This window comes from Parasteatoda tepidariorum, chromosome 2 (assembly GCF_982258835.1).
Source record: "Parasteatoda tepidariorum strain Cologne lab strain chromosome 2, Ptep-v5.0, whole genome shotgun sequence".
NCBI classification, from domain to species: Eukaryota; Metazoa; Arthropoda; class Arachnida; order Araneae; family Theridiidae; genus Parasteatoda; species Parasteatoda tepidariorum.
In genome coordinates this window covers 77,716,877-77,733,983 of record NC_141756.1, presented here as the reverse complement: position 1 = coordinate 77,733,983, position 17,107 = coordinate 77,716,877, and the positions used below count along the sequence as shown (strand labels likewise).

At 29.0% G+C, this 17,107-nt stretch overlaps 1 protein-coding gene across 7 annotated transcripts in view; it reads left to right on the top strand.

Annotated features, from left to right (window-relative positions):
* Positions 1-17,107, top strand: part of LOC107442807 (dystrophin) — a 238,478-nt gene that overhangs the window by 169,857 nt on the left and 51,514 nt on the right. For all 7 annotated transcript variants that reach the window (XM_087157549.1, XM_087157551.1, XM_087157550.1 and 4 more), the window contains one exon: positions 7,154-7,262. In XM_087157549.1, coding sequence (XP_087013675.1) covers positions 7,154-7,262 — 109 coding nt within the window. The remainder of the gene's footprint in view (positions 1-7,153; positions 7,263-17,107) is intronic.

Here is a 17,107-nt window from a genome sequence, read left to right as displayed (position 1 = left end):
AGCTGCGTATGCTCGCCTGTTGTTTTGTCGGTTGTCAAGATCGAACTAACCCCCCCCCATCTCTCCAAGTGTGAGCGACGCCTTAAGAGACCTTATACAACGAGAGACATTTTTCATCGCGAATTCTTCATCATCTCCATAAGTAGTTTAAAATTTCAATTATAGAAAAAGAGAGTTCATGCAAATCTAGAGTAAGATATGAGGTTTCTATTGTTGAAAAAAAATTGAAAATATCAAAATTCGAACAAATTATTGGAGGAGAATTTCCCTATTGCATAATCCTAAGTTGTATTCTTATACTTTATTTTCGTTTTGATATTTTAAAAATATATTTTCAGTATTTGAAACTTCATGGCTTGCTCTATGTTAGCCTGAGCTCACTTTTTCTATACTTTAAATTTTAAATTACAGATGGAGGTGAAAGAGAATTTGTGATGAAAAGTTTCTCCCTTGGTATAGCGTCCCCTTAAGTGACTGCGCCACAGGACCGCAGAACTTGTAGATCAAGAGCAATAATAGACTTTTTTTTAGCCCCCAGCAAAAATATTAAATAATTAACGGATTCTTAATTGAATATAACCCGTATTATTTTTCCACGGAACCATTGGATTGCGCGGAATAACTTTTAGGAACCTCTGTAGAATATGATAAATAAATATTTCAATGACTTAGAATAAGAATATATATACCACCTTGTCTCTTCGGCGAAAATATTTTTTGGGGAAAAATTACTGTTTGATTTTTACTGTCTAGACGTCTGTTATTTTTATATTCTTAGTTTCGTGATCAGTTTTTGTTAATACACTTTAAAGTTAACTTCATTAGTCTTATTATATACTAATATGTGTTATATGATAGTATATATTAATGTTTATTACTATATACTATCCTATGTATTGTTTGTTAAATTTTTCTAATTCAATTTATCATTTTCTCCCAAATGATTTAAAAGTAAATATTCCTTTTAAATTTTCCATTAAAAATTTTCAAAAAGTACTTTTACCAAACAATTGTTCTTTTCCATAAAAAAATGTAACTGAAATGATTGCGATTTTCTGGTATTTCCCCAGTGACTTGGCTATATCAGTATTAGAAAAGATAAATGTTGTTTTCTGTAATAGATGCGCATGGTAGACGATAGAAACAGGTAGAAAACAGAAAGAAAAAAAAAGAAAAAATTCCTTTCCTAATATTTTCTCAGATATGCATAGACTAAGCTTATCTTGTTTCTTTGCTCAGCTTTCTTGTGCCATCGGTCTGGAAATTAATTATTGATGTCAGATGAATTACTGAATTGGATGCTAGCTATTTGTTGTTGCTAAAAAATAGCTAGTAATATTTTCAGTATTTGATAATGCATCTGCTAATTTTTTTAATAAAAATTAAATTAAAGGTCTGATTTGAATAGTCAGCTTATTTCACCTTTTGTATGTAGAAAAGATAAAAGTTGTTTTCATTATATGGAGCCTTAAAGTCTTCCTATTTTGTCTCATAATGTTCTTTACTATCTTGTTTGATTTGTGGTATCTTCTGTTCAACTGTAAAAATAAGCTGGATGTTTTCTGATTTTAAAATGCGATAGGGATGACTTGTATTACCAAAGCTAACTCCACTTTTCAAACCAGGAGTGTGGAGTCGGAGTCGGGGATTTTGAGCTGGCGGCTGAGCTCTCCTGAACCGTGTTTTACCTGGAGCTGGGGGCAAAAGCTGAAGCTTTTAATTTTTCCATGCTTCAGAGCTTCTCATTCTTCAGCAATTTCATTATATTCTACAGACATTCAAGAGGTTTGCAGCTTTGTTTTTCCTATATTGTCTGATTTGTGGTATCCTCTGTTCAACTGCAAAAATAAGCTGGAGGTGTTCTGGTTTTAAAGTAAGATAGGGATAACTTGTAATTACCATGAAAGCAAAGCTAACTCCACTTTTCAAACCAAGACTGTGGAGTCGGAGTCGTAAATTTTGAGCTGGAGGCCTCAGCGCTCCTGAACCGTGTTTTACCTGGAGCTGGCGGCAAAAGCTTAAGCTCTTATTTTCCCCATGCTTCCGAGCTTCTCATTCTCCAGCAATTTCATTATATCCTACAGACATTCAAGAGGCCTGCAGCTTCGTTTTCCCTATATTGTCTGATTTGTGGTATGATCTGTTCAACAGGAAAAATATGCTGGAGGTGTTCTGGTTTTAAAATAAGATAGGGATGACTTTTCTAAACATGAAAGTTAAGCTAATTCCACTGTTTTAATCAGGGCTGTGGTGTCGGAGTTTGGGACCTTGAGCTGGAGACTAGAGCGCTCAGGAGCTGGGGCGAGAGCTGTAGTTCTAAATTTTCTCATGCTCCAGAGCAATTTCATTGGATCCTACAGGTATTCAAGAGGCTTGCAGCTTTGTTTTTCCTATATTGTCTGATTTGTTGTATCCTCTGTTCAACTGGAGGCTGGAGGTGTTCTGGTTTTAAAGTAAGATAGGGATGACTTGTATTACCATGAAAGTTAAGCTTAACTCCATTGTTTTAATCAGGACAGAGGAGTCGGAGTTTGGGACCTTGAGCTGGAGACTAGAGCGCTCAGGAGCTGGGGCGAGAGCTGTAGTTCTAAATTTTCTCATGTTCCAGAGCAATTTCATTGGATCCTACAGGTATTCAAGAGGCTTGCAGCTTTGTTTTTCTTATATTGTCTGATTTGTGGTATCCTCTGTTCAACTGGAGGCTGGAGGTGTTCTGGTTTTAAAGTAAGATAGGGATGACTTGTATTACCATGAAAGTTAAGCTTAACTCCATTGTTTTAATCAGGACAGTGGAGTTGGAGTTTGGAACCTTGAGCTGGAGACTAGAGCGCTCAGGAGCTGGGGCGAGAGCTGTAGTTCTAAATTTTCTCATGCTCCAGAGCAATTTCATTGGATCCTACAGGTATTCAAGAGGCCAGCCACATTATAACGGCAAGTTGCTGTAGAGCGACTATTAAAATACATTTAATAACCGTTTGAGATCAAATATGAAGGAGAATTTATCTGATTCAATTCTTTTCCTAAGAATGGACAAATAACTCAACCGTGAATTTCAATTTGATATTTCCAATATGAGCTGATGATTTTATTATTTTTTAATGTTCCTTTTATAACGCAAATTTCAAATTAAAATATGAAACTCAAAAGTACTCATAAGTATATAGTAAAATTGCCCGAACCTTAGTGGAACCGGACCTGAAGCTTTAGCTTATTATCTTCGAGCGGAGCTGGAGTTGGCGCATCGAACATTTTTTGGCTGGTCTGAGTTATAGGAAATATTGCAGGAGTCGGAAAAATTTGCAATAGTTTTTCAGTTTATGAATATTCACTAAAGAGTCTTTGTGTGTGAGTTATAGTTATCGAATATGTAATTCTTTTCTTATGATGATTTTACACAATTTCAATATTTTGTGTAACTATATTTTTTGTTAAATTTTTTTCAGCTATTGTGTTGTAATATGAAGTGTAATTTTAATTAAAATACCCATAACTCTATTCGTACATAAAAATTTGCCTGTTTTTAGATTTTTGATAAGTAATTTTGTTTTTATGCAATTTAACGTTACGTTTTGTTTTTATCATTTTAACGTTAAAAGAATTTTTTTAGCTCTGTCCTAATCGGTTTTCCTCAGTTTAAACTGTGATGAAATTAGATTTTTTTAAAGAATCTAAATAACAAAGGAACGTGTAGTTTTAAATTACTTACTGAAAACTACAAATCGCATCATTTTATTGTTTTATTTAAAGGTTTGAGGAAAAATTTATCGAAGTCCTAAAACTTATCAAGTCCTAATCTAATAAAGCAACCCTTTGATTATTATTATTTTATTATTATTTTTTTAACCTTTTTGAAAGGTATTGGGTTTCCATCACAAAATTGTTAAGCACAGAAAAAAAAATCGAGCAAATTAAAAATTTAACTTAAAATCGGAAATGGCGAAGGTGGTGGCTTCCTAAGGTCTTTATTTATTTAGTTTATTTCATTATGATTATTTTGATTAATCTCGGTAATAATATCACTTTTAATTCTCAGTTCAAAACGTAGTGACGTTTAACAGTTATCCTGGCATTTTGCTGTGCAAGCATTTCCAATCAAAAGTTATTTTTAAAAAAAAAATCGTAATTTTTAATGCATTCTGATATAAATTTTAACTATTATTAAGGAGGAAAGAAAATAATTTCTTTTGTGACATTTGAGATATATATTTAAATAATTTTTTTTTTAATTTCCCAATTTTATCGACTTGTGAAATATAAATTTTAATTTTATAAATTCACTGAGAATAACTGCTCAATAAAATCACTATCGTATGATATATTATCTTAGTACAGCAATAAAAATGCACAAATTAAAGTTTCGGCTGCATCTTTCCTAAACTAGTAAAGTAATTTTCGATCTTTTACTTCTTGTTCCTTAATTTTTTTTTCTCCCTCCCAACGCACCTCACTTAGCCGGGGCTTCAAAATCCGGAAAATGTTAAACGTATCTCAAAACTTAGTGGAAGGCACATTCAAGCGAAATGAAGCGAACATGATAGAAAATTACTTTTCCCGGATATTTGAGGCGTTTCCTCAAAGATGGTGAAGGTTCGGGTCTCTTGTTTCGCAATCTTGCGAGCGAAACTCGGTTACGAGGAAGGATGGGTCATTTTGTGTCGTCTGGCCATCGATCGTGCCTGCTCCCGATTAAAGGCATCTCTGCTTCTTTTCTCCCGTTTTCGGGGTTATTGGCTTCCCTCTGGCTGCAAGATGATCCTTTTCTTCCTCTTTTTTTTCCTTCTCCCGAATCCCGCCTCTTGCTCTCCTTTTCCAGTAGTGCTCGATAAAAATTTGGTTTAACATGTCTTCATTTAGAGAATCTGAATTCGTTATCTTTATGTAATAGGAATCGATAAAAATTATTTAACATCCAGTTTTGTGTAAGTGAGAACATTAATTTTAATTTCGGTTTCTGTTTTTTTCCCTCTACTGTTTGATCGAGGATAAAGAAACATTAATTGATGTCAATTCGTACGGAGAAGATTAAGGTGCTGCTTATAGTTTTGAATTTTATGATTTCAATTATTATTATGTACATTTTTTAATTCCCCAATTCCTACAGAGAAGATGAAAGTGCTTATAGTTTTGATTTTTATGATTTCAATTATTATTATGTACATTTTTTAATTCCCCAATTCCTACAGAGAAGATGAAAGTGCTTATAGTTTTGATTTTTTTGATTTCAATTATTATTATGTACATTTTTTAATTCCCCAATTCCTACAGAGAAGATGAAAGTGCTTATAGTTTTGATTTTTTTGATTTCAATTATTATTATGTACATTTTTTAATTCCGCAATTCCTACAGAGAAGGTGAAAGTGCTTATAGTTTTGATTTTTTTGATTTCAATTATGTACATTTTTTAATTCCCCAATTCCTACAGAGAAGATGAAAGTGCTTATAGTTTTGATTTTTATGATCTCAATTATTATTATGCAAATTTTTTTATTCCCTCTCTTCTACAAATTTAATTTTTTCCTTTCTGTTACGATTTTATGTGTATAAATCCCTCCCCCCTTGTTTTTGAGGTTATTCGTTTGTGGATGCAAATTGATCACCCCCTTTTTTTTTTTTTTAAAGAATTTTACCCCTTACTCTCATTTTCTTCTAGTGCTCGATAAAAATTCGGTTTATCATATCTTCATTTGGGGTATCTGGATTTTATTTTTATGTTATAGAAATTGATAAAAAAAAATTTAGCATCGAGTTTATATTTTTTTGTATAAGTGAGAACATGAATTTTAATTTTGGGATCTTGTTTCTTTTACTGTGCTATTAAGAATAAAGAAAATATTAATCTGCGACAATTTGTAATAAAAAACAGGAAAATTGATATTAATGGGTTTGTATGAAGGAAATATTAATTGTGGTCTATTTGTAACAAGAACTTGAAAATGCATATTTATGGATTTTGATTTGTATTTTTAAATAATTATGTTTATTTCCATAACTTTTTTGTGATTACTTGTTTTATTAGATATTATTACCTAATATTTGTTTTCTTTCTTAGGTATTAATAATGTTTCAAAAATTTTGGTCATATTACCTTTAGAATTTTAGTGTAAATTTTTAACTAAATTATTTTTCTAAATTTACGATAATTGATTTTAATAACTATGCTATACGATATGCGGTCGACTGTCTCAATATTACAGGGCTGCTAACTTTACAAAAGTTTCTAGAAAAGTTTTTCTAGTGGTTAGCTAAGCTTATCTTTGTTTTTAAAATTTGATTTAAAGGTGTTTTCTGCACGACTACATGTAAATTCAAAAGTTCACTTTTTTCTTGTGGTGGGACTTTTAAAATATTGGCAAAATTACTCATAATCCTAAAAGCTTTAGTTTTTAATTATCTACCACTCTGTAAAATATTTTGCAAAAAACGTGGTAGTTGACTGTCCAGATGTTATGTGATGTTAAGATAGACTCTTTAAATATTGTATAACTACCAAAATACATTCAAATAATCGTAATATACATTACGTAATATACAGTACGTAACATATATTATGATAAAGTACTTTTGAACTTTGGTTATTTTAAACATCAATAGCAAACAATAATAATTTTTTTAACAGCATATGATTTTATGATAAAGTGTTTTGTAATTTAAAAATATTATTAGTTACTAAATAATTAGAATTAGGAAGGAGTTTGTATCCCGTGAATATACCAGGTTTTAAAGTTGTCACGTTAAAATTGTGATTTTTGGTATTCAGCAAACATAGGTATTTCTTTTGCCAAATACTTTTTTTAAAATTACATTTTTAAGCAACTGTTGGTTTGATCCTAGTCCCTTATTTTTGAATGATATTAGAAATTTAAAATTTGTTGACGTAAGCTTTTAGTGTCTCAAACACTGTATTAAACTTTAAAAATTTTCTGAGCAATTACTTTCCCCCCCATAAATCCACTCGTAAAAATTCAGTTTTAAATGTTCTTATTTCATTTCCTTTGTATTAGGGTAAAACATAATACAAATGTGTATGTTTATCTAATGATAAAGTTTATCTTCTATTTCAACTTTGTCTGCTTATATAGAATATTTTGTTCTTGTAATGTTTTGTGTTGTACAAAATGTAGTTTTAATGCTTTATTCTTTCTTATTTTTCAGAAATTCTTAAATGAACAAGAGCAAAAGAATGTGCAATTAAAGAAACTATTAGCAGCGGTGTCTCATTTAAGACAGAAAAAAGATTACAACAAAGAATTAGAGGCCAGAGGTAAGCTTTTTAGTTATTATGTACATTAATATGCATTTTTTATATTTTATTTTTTTGTATATGTTGAAACTGGAATGAGCTTAGCATTTGTTTTTTTCTATACATCTCCATGCGAGATATCGGCCCTTTATTTTGGAAGATAGTCGTCTTGAAAAGGGATGTAAAAAACTTATTCGATGATAACCGCATTAAAATTTAATTTTGAAATTCCTTTCAAAAAGAAATAAAAATAATTTGTGCGTTTAAAGGTCGCAAATAATAAAATAGAAAAATAAAAATAAAGAGAGATTAACAATTATAACTAGTTGAATAATTATGGAACAGGGTTATTATTAAAATCATTAAAACATACGTTATTTTGGTTGAAAAAAATTAAAAAAAAGATATTTATTTCGACATGGCATTTCAGTTTTTTTTTTGTTAAGGGATCTCTTAAGTCGAAATTTGTAGTCGGAATTTAAGTGGCAATTTCTTTTATTTATTAAGTAACTTTGTAATTTGCATATTTTGATATTTTTTTTGTTTCATTTTATTTATAAAATGAGTTCTTATTGATCATAGTTACCAAATTTAAAATTTTAGGGCTTTAAATTTTCTCAATGTTTTAACAGTTTTGAAAAAGTTTTAAATGTACTTTAAACCATAAAATTTAAAATTTGGCAACTAGGTTTAATAGAACACATTTAAATGATTTGAATGAAACGAAATATAATAAAAAATATTAGTTAGTTATTGAAATAAGGTAATTGCATTCAAATAGTCTTTTTGTGTGTTCTGTCTGAAGACTCTTAAAACTAAAGTTTATTTTGTGTGCAGCTGAAGCCATTAGTCAGTTATTGAAAACATAAGTTATTGAAATAAAATTGTATTCGTATAAGAAATGTGCTTTGCTGAAATGATTAGTTAGTTATTGAAATAAGTTTTGCTGAAAACATTAGTTAGTTATTAAAATAAGTATAGATGAAAACATTTATTGAACTAGTGTTGCTGAAACCATTAGTTCGTTATGGGGAGAAATATAAGTTAGTTATTGAAGTAATATAAAAGTTAAGATAAAACTAAAATTTATTTTTCTTGCAGCTAAAAATATTAGTTATTGAAATAAATGTAGCTGAGACCATTACTTCGTTATGGAAAACATTAGTTATTGAAATAAAAAAATTAAAACCATTAGTTAGTTATTGAAATAAATGTAGCTGAGACCATTACTTCGTTATGGAAAACATTAGTTATTGAAATAAAAAAATTAAAACCATTAGTTAGTTATTGAAATAAATGTAGCTGAGACCATTACTTCGTTATGGAAAACATTAGTTATTGAAATAAAAAAATTAAAACTATTAGTTAGTTATTAGTTGTTGAAGTAAGGTAAAAATTGATTTTTGAAATAAGAAAGTTAAAATTTAAGTTTTTTTTCCATGCAGCTGAAGCTATTTGTTAGTTATTGAAATAAGTCTAGCTGGAACCATTAGTTAGTTATTTAAATAAGTGTAGTTGAAACTTTCAGTTAGTTATGGAAAACATTAGTTATTAAAATCATTAGTAATTAAAATAAGTTAAAAATTGATTGTTGAAATGAGAAAAACAAAACTAAAGTTTATTTTTCGTGTAGCTTAAGCCATTAGTTACTTATGTAAATAAAATTGCATTCGTATAATCTCTTTTTATTTGAAGACCCTTAAAACTGAAGTTTACTTTTCGTGCAGCTGGAGCCATTATACTAAATTCTAGCATTTGAATGCAAAATTCATTCACTTATGTATCCCAGCAAAATCTGTTTGAACCAGAAAGATTTAAAAAAAAAGAGCCTTATTCCGTTTAGTTCAACTGAAAGGATTGAGTTATGCTATTGATGATGGAGGTCTCTTTCTTAACTTCAACTTCCTCCCGTGTGTGTCTTCGATTTGTTAGAAGAATCTAACGGTTCTAAAGGCGAGTGTTTTCTTTCATGCGGAATTCAATTTTAAATTTTTCTTACTTCTTTCTAACCTGGCATCTTGGAAGTCTTGTCTTTTTAATCTTTTGCTTGTATTTTTATTAGCAGCTGTTGAAACTCTTGGTGTTAATCTTTTTTCTTTTCTTTTTCGGGTTTCCTCTCATTGATTAATTGTTAAAAGGTCCTATCCGTTTGCTTGGGAAATTGGTAAATTAAACTATCCGAAATAGACTGTCAGAGGTTTTGAGAACTAGAGTTACGCATATTCTGCATTGCCTTTTGACATTTTTGAGAGGCTTATTACGCGTTATTTTCGCCTGGAATTGAATTCCGTTAATCCCAGGATGTTAAATTATTTTCTGCATAGTCTGTGTAAAGAGGACGCTATACAGCGGGATAAATTCTTCATGGCGAATCTTCATGGCGAACCAACGTAAGTAATTTAAAATGTAAAGTATATAAGAAGTGGGTTTAGATAAATATAGAGAAAGCTGTGAAGCTTCAAATATTGAAAAAGTGTTTTAAAAGTATCTAAATTCGAGCAGATTATTGCAGGATTACTTCTTCACTGTGTAATCCTAATCTGGCTATATTTTGTTTCCATTTTGACATTTTATTATTTTTTTTCTCAGAATATTGAACTTCATGGTTCACTTTAGGTTAATCTCAGCTCATTTTTTCTTTAAAGGTTGCTAAATATAAGTTAAGCAACCAAAAAAAAAAAAAAAAAAGCCGGTCTTTTTTAAAAAATGTGTTTAAACAGCTATAAATTTTAAAAAAAAGCTGACTTTTATTATAACAAAATATTTTTCAAAGACTGAGATAAAATGAAAAAAGGATTATGTAAATTAATTGCTAAGTAGTGTGATTAGATGGTGGGAACAATGTGAAACGGCAGTTTTGCACTTATGAAACATCTTAATGTGAAGAAACAACTTTAAACTTTATAAGTACCTACTAATAATAAAATTTTTAATTTATTGGGGTTATATAAAAGTGAATTTCCCAACTTTTACAACCAAATATATTTTTATTATTATTATTTTGAATGTATCTTATTGTTTTATAGAAAATTATTGATAAAAGAAAAGAAAGATTTAGCATAATTTTTGAAAAGTTTCTACTTAGGAGCAATTTTAAGCACTTCTTTTATAAATTGGAAAGTGACTGTGATATGTTTAGAATGTTTCAGAGCGGTATATGCTTTTCTATAATTATAAAAACCTTAATTATTTATGTAATAAATAGAGTTAAATAAAAATAAAAACTGAACTTCAACTTAAAAAAAAAAAATTTAAAGCAAAAGTAGAATGAAAAAATATTCTTAATACTGAAGTTAATCTGTGCAGTAAAAATTTATATTAGTACAAATATCTTATTATTTTATTCTTATAAATTGTAATAATTTGTTTTTTAAATTGTTATAAATTATAAAATAATATATATTTAACTCTTTCTTGTCTCATTAAAAAAAATCTACTAAGACAAATAATCTAATAGATCTGTTCTAAATTTTATTTCGAACTAAAACTGAAAATAACTATCAATAGGAATACAGAATGTTCAGGTTGGAATTGTAAAAGTAATCACAATAATCTTAACCCATGCTTTGTGAAATTATGCTAAAAAAAATTAATTATCCAAATTTTTCGTTTTATGTGTAAGTTATTTGCATATTAAATACTATGGGAATTTTTAACTTATATTTTTCTGCTTTTGCTATGTATTTTTAAAGAATTTGTTTATTGAATGGCAGTTTATTGAATGGCAGTTCGCCTTAGTTTTTTTTTTTTTTTTTTGAAGTACATGATATATGTAAATAAAAACTAAAATCATTTATAACATTTCTAAAAGCCAAGTTTTACTTAAAGAAACTAAAAGTCAACCTTTTGTAACTTATAGACACGAATAAATCTTTTAAATTATTGTGCCATTATATAACTACTTGTAGTAGGTAATTATTGCTTGCGTCACGTTAGCTGTTACGAAACTTACACTTTGATGGAGTATCAGACATTTGATGCATCATAATATTATGCTTTCATAATTTATATCATAGTTTCATCATATCATCATAATTTATATCATAGTTTCATCATATCATCATAATTTATATCATAGTTTCATTATAATGTCATAATTAATATCATAGTTTCATCATGATATAATTTCAGTTATATTTTCATCAAATAGTAAACAATAAATATACAGATGTTAATTATGATAAACAATTAAAAAAGCTAATAGAGACTGGCTCTTTTTTTTCTTTTTAAATAAAGTCAGTATTTTTAATAAAAACCAGGCAGACAGGATTTTTTTTTATATTTTAAAACCGGCTTTTTTTGCTATTTTGTTTTTTTTCTAAGCTTTAAATTTGAAATTGCCAATGGAGGTGAAACAGAATTTGACATGAAAATTTTCTCCCGTTGTAGCGTCCTCTTAACACATAGTTCAAATCACTTTTGTTTCTTTCATTCATATCTGGCAAGTCTGTAAAGTGAGTCCCTTTTTGTGTGCTCTTATTTGTATATTTTTGACGCGAATGAAGTTTTTAATCAAGTAATGTATTACCGCTTCAGTTTCTTGGAATTATTTATTTAACATACTTGTTAAATAAATAATACAAGGCAGTATCAAATAAGTTCAAAATTACTAACATGGTTTACAGTAATCACAATTGGTTAATTGCATTACAATTGGTTGTGGCATAAACATGCTGATGTTAGGACAAACGGCGAACATGTTCGTGTCTTTTTCATTTACCTCATTTCAGTTGAAACTATGTTTATTTTTCTTGCAACTGAAGCAGTTTTACGAAAACTTACCATCGTAATACTGAATAAATTCACTTCTGTTCTTTGGCAAATATGTTTAAACTAGAAAAGATGAAAAAGAACTTTATTCTGCATCTGAAAGCAATGGAGGCAGTGAATAATTCTATTGATGATTGAGGTTCCCTCTTCAACTTCTTTTCTTGTCTTCGATCTGTTTGAAGAATCTGACGATTCTTTAAAGCGAGTGTTCTCATGCGGAATTCAATTTTAAAGTTTTCTTCTTACTCTTCTTCAAAGTTTTGTCTTCTGAATCTTTTGATAGTATTTTTATTAACAGCTGTTTGAACTTTTGGTGTGCATTTTTTCCCCTGGTTCCTTGCTAAAAAGTAACGATACTCTAACTCTACCATCGATTAACTGTTGAAAAGATCTATCCATTTACTTGGGAAGAACGTCATATGTTTTGATTCCTTTTACCTCTCTTTCCATCTGCTTGCTTTTGTTCTTAATTTCTCCTTTCAGAATATAGTTTCAGATTGGAAAGAGAGCTTCAGTATTTATTTTCCTGATTTCTTTTTTGAATAATCAGTTTGTTTTCGAAGTTTTGTATACAAATTATCAAACTCTGAAACTGATAATTTTTTTTTTCTTTTTTGAATAATAGTCGTCCAGAATTATCAATTTTATTGAAAATAAAATATATATTTTTTATCTATTTTTCTTTTAAATGAAGATATTGATATATTTTGAATATCAATAAAATATTTAAAAAGAAAATTATTTTCTCTTAAACGAAGAAATGACTGATGTTCCGCATAACGATAAAGAAAAATGTAAATCGACCTTAAATATGCTTATTTCCTCTAAAATAGGGTTTCAGAATATTTTTTTTTCCTCACAAGACCACAGTAAAATATTTTTGCTCTCGTGGGCCGCAATGAAATCGGTTATTCTGACGATTAATAATTATAGATATTGATATATTTTGAATATCAATAAAATATTTAAAAAAAAAAAAAAATATTTTCTCTTAAACGAAGAAGTGACTGATGTTCCACATAACGATAAAGAAAAATGTAAATCGACCTTAAATATGCTTATTTCCTCTAAAATAGGGTTTCAGAATCTTTTTTTTTCCTCACAAGATAACAGTAAAATATTTTTGCTTTCGTGGGCCGCAATGAAATCAGTTATTCTGACGATTAATAAATAATAGCTTAGTTTTTCTTTAGTGTAATAAAAAATATCATTTTCTTCTTTAAAAAAAAGGAATATGTCTATGTTATTTTGGAACTAATAAATATCTAATCTTTTTTAATGAAATAAAATTATTATAAAATTTCAACTTCTGTAATCTCTAAGAATTCTATGGAAGAGATGACACAAAAAAAGTTAGGAAAGAAAAAAATAATATTAGAAATTAAAAAAAAAATTAATCTAACAAAGAACTTAACAACGGAAAGATAATAGTTTTGTCATCAGCTCACACGATTATATTTGCAAAAATAGTGCTTTCTAATATTGTGTTAATTTAGCCAAACAAAATATATCAATACAGTGTTACAAGTTTAAAAAAAAAAAAAAAAAAAAAAAAAGAGAGAGAGAGATACCGATTAGATTAGTAAACAAGATTTTATTAATTAAAAACATCATAAAAATTCAAGGAAAATTTACTTATGAATAATTAGCAAAAATGATTTTAAAATATTTTCGTAATTTAATTGCTAGATTAAAAATTATGAAATTAAAGCGTAAATAGATAGTAATGGGATATATTTTTAAGGCGCGTTCTACTAATAAAATCCATTAAAATTTCTGCTACTAAATACATTATTTGAAACTACTGAAATTCCGTAGCAGTTGGTTGTCATTGCTATATGGCTGGCAAATATAGTCACCAATTCTTAATGAGGCTCTCGTGGGCCACCAAGTTTGCCAGGTGTATATCGAATTTCAATAGATGATCAGATGAATTTAGATGCAAATCTATATATAGAGAAAACAAAACTTATCAGTTACAAGAGTTTCTTTTATCAAATACTGAATTGATTTCTTATAACTTTTCAATTTACCTATACTAGATTTAACATAAAAATAATTTACCAAGGCTATATTAATGGAATCATAACGAATCTGTATTTCATTTTTAACAAAATAAGTCAGCCACCCCGTTGATTCTATTTGAATACTGTTAATTAATGACTGTTTTACTTCAGCAGCTCAGCGTGGAATCGAAAATTCATAGTTTCGTTTCGAATGCACATAATTATTCGCAGTGTACCTCGAAATCTCTTGTCAGCCTTCATCGGAGCACTAATTATGCTACAAGGGGAAATTCCTCTTTGGTGTGAGATAAGCATTGTGTAAGTGTTGCTGAGAGTTTGTGAAATGCTGGTGCCACCGCTGTTTTCTTGTCATTACGTTCGTAAAGTTCGAGGTCGAATATTGATTCGATAGGAGAACGAGATTCTGAATTTTGAGTTCTTGTTAAAGCTGAATAATGCATCTTAATTCAATTTCTATGCGTCGCTTGAGGAATTTTCACTGATCGTAATTTAATCTGTTATGCATTTTTTTTATAACCTGAAAATAATAGTGTTTTTTTAGAATTCTTTTTTATAATGTGAATCTCAGTAGTTTATAAAAAATATGCATTAAAAGATTAATGATATTGAGAAAATTAAACACCATGAAATAGTGCGATTTTGTGTTTATTTCGCAATATGTTTATTTTATGTACAATCTGTTTGATTAAAATGTCGTCTCTTTAAATCCAAATATCTATTAATACTTCTTATATATTATAGATATCTCCAAAATGATTGGATTAGGCATCATTGCTATTTTATTCGTCAGTCTCTGACTTATTGAGCAAATATAAACATTAATGTGAGATAATAGAAAAAAAAACTTTTTAATTTCATATAATTTAAAAATAATTTATGTTTTTGAAGAAGAATTGTTGTTAAGAGTTAGTTGTTCAAATGTTAATTTTTTTTTTACTCCTCGGCCTCTATAAAGTGTAAATAGTATATGGTGTTAAACGTATAATTTTATAAAATTATCTGCATGTATTTCATAGAATTTCAATTTAAGCAATAAAATTTTTTAGCTCTTTTACAAATTGACATTTTCGATCATTCTACGTACTTTCTTATTAAAAAACAGTGGTCCGTTTAGAAGAAATTTGGGTCCGTTAACGGACCCTTCGCAAAATATCTTTTCTTAAAAACCGACCCTTCACAAAATATTTTAACTTAAAAACGGACCCTTCACGCAAATTTTTTTTTCTTCATTATTGTTTTGTTTATCGAATAAACCCTTCCCAGGGGAGGGGAAAGAAAGATGGATGTAAACGAATTAAGTTTTGTCTTCGGCAGACGCTTCTTCCATTATTTGTCCAAAATGAATATTCTGCGTTCAGCAGTATAGACTAAATACCAAATATTTGTATGTTGCATCTCTAATTGAGAAGCAGCAATTGCTGTTTATTTTTGAAAACATAATTTTCTTTAATTAAAATTTTACAGTGTTGAGCATAATCTTGTATCTATTTACAATTTAAAAACTCCTTTAAAAAGTTTTTTGCAGTAACAGGACCCTATTTGCACAAATTCATAAAAGCAGGACCCTGGTTGAAAGAATGTGACTTAACGTTTATTTTGTTTTCACAAATTACGAGTAATTTTTTCACAATTTTACAAAAACAGGACCTTTCTCAAAATGTCTGGACAGACCCCTGAAAAGTCTTGAGCTATCAACACCTCAAGGCATTAATAATTTGCATTACATTCAGTTCTTCAACTTGTTTAACTTTTTATGCAATCAAGTAGCAAGAAAAAAAAAAAGAGACCAAGCGCTTACAGAGCTAATTTATTAATTTCATCAAAATATTCGTCTCTCAAACTAGAAATATAAGAATGAAATTTCTTATATCTATCAAAACATATTTTTATTCTCCTCATAAAAGAAAACGTATTCTTGGTTTGCCTTTTCTTTCCGTTCATCGAGATTTTTGTTCTCCGAAGAAAGAAAAGTGACTAATGGCAACAAATACTATGTCAAAAAAGAAAATAAGAACAATATGTGTTTCCAAGCAGCGGATACGAACTGTAAGGTTTTCTTCATAAAATGTTTTGAGCGGCCAGCTGTTTCCTGTAACAGATGGAAGATTTCTTGGCGAGTAGGCGACCATTACCCCTATCTGTCAACACTCTCAGATCGTTTACACTTATTCTTAGTTGAACGTTTCACGCACTTCTCTATCATCATGTGAAAGTGCTCGACCCAATCATAAATTAAGCTCATGATGATGTTTTCCGAAGTCTTCTCTGCAGCCAGTGAGTTTAAATAACTTAAAAATGGTTTCATAAGAAACTTGTTTAAATTTATGAGTTGATTTTGTAATCCATTGGCTTGGAATTTTGTAACAACTTCGTAATTTATAGCGTTTGGTGTTTAATTTATAACTTTATGATTTTGCTAGTTATTAAATAGCATAATCGTGTTTTGGTGTTAATAGGAAGTGCGTATGATTTTTACTGACGCAGTTTGGTTATTTTTCTGATTTTCTTGCGTATTTTTGTTTTGGTAAGTGAAAAAGATGACTTAAATAATAAATCTTTCTCTCTCTATTTCTTATTATTTCGTTTTTTTTTTATTCTGGAAGAACCATCAATGTTTAATGTTTGAATTGCTTTTTTCTTTCCCTAAAATTACGATAATTAATTAATTAGGTTTTTAATTAATTAACGTAAGAAATTGAAGCGGAAAGACATACTTCTCAATGGAAAAATTTTATTAGCTTCAAAAATTAAGGTGGAAAATGAGAAAAGTCGACACATATTGGACACTCGAAACTTAACACCCATTATAGAGGAGCAGGCACGTGAAAGATGTTGAAAAAAGAAACGCAACGTTGCCAACGAAAAAAATGAAAAAATAAATCAGTTATTTTTCAACTTTTTCTTTGGCAACGTTACGTTTTTATTCTTCTTCCAAATCTGTTTTGTTTTTGATTCACTTGTTGGTTCGGCTTAATAATGGGCATCTATTTTGACTGTTCGAAGCATGCAAACTTTTTCCATCAAAATTTTGGAAGTCAATGCCGTTTTTGGGGACATTTCCGTATCCTA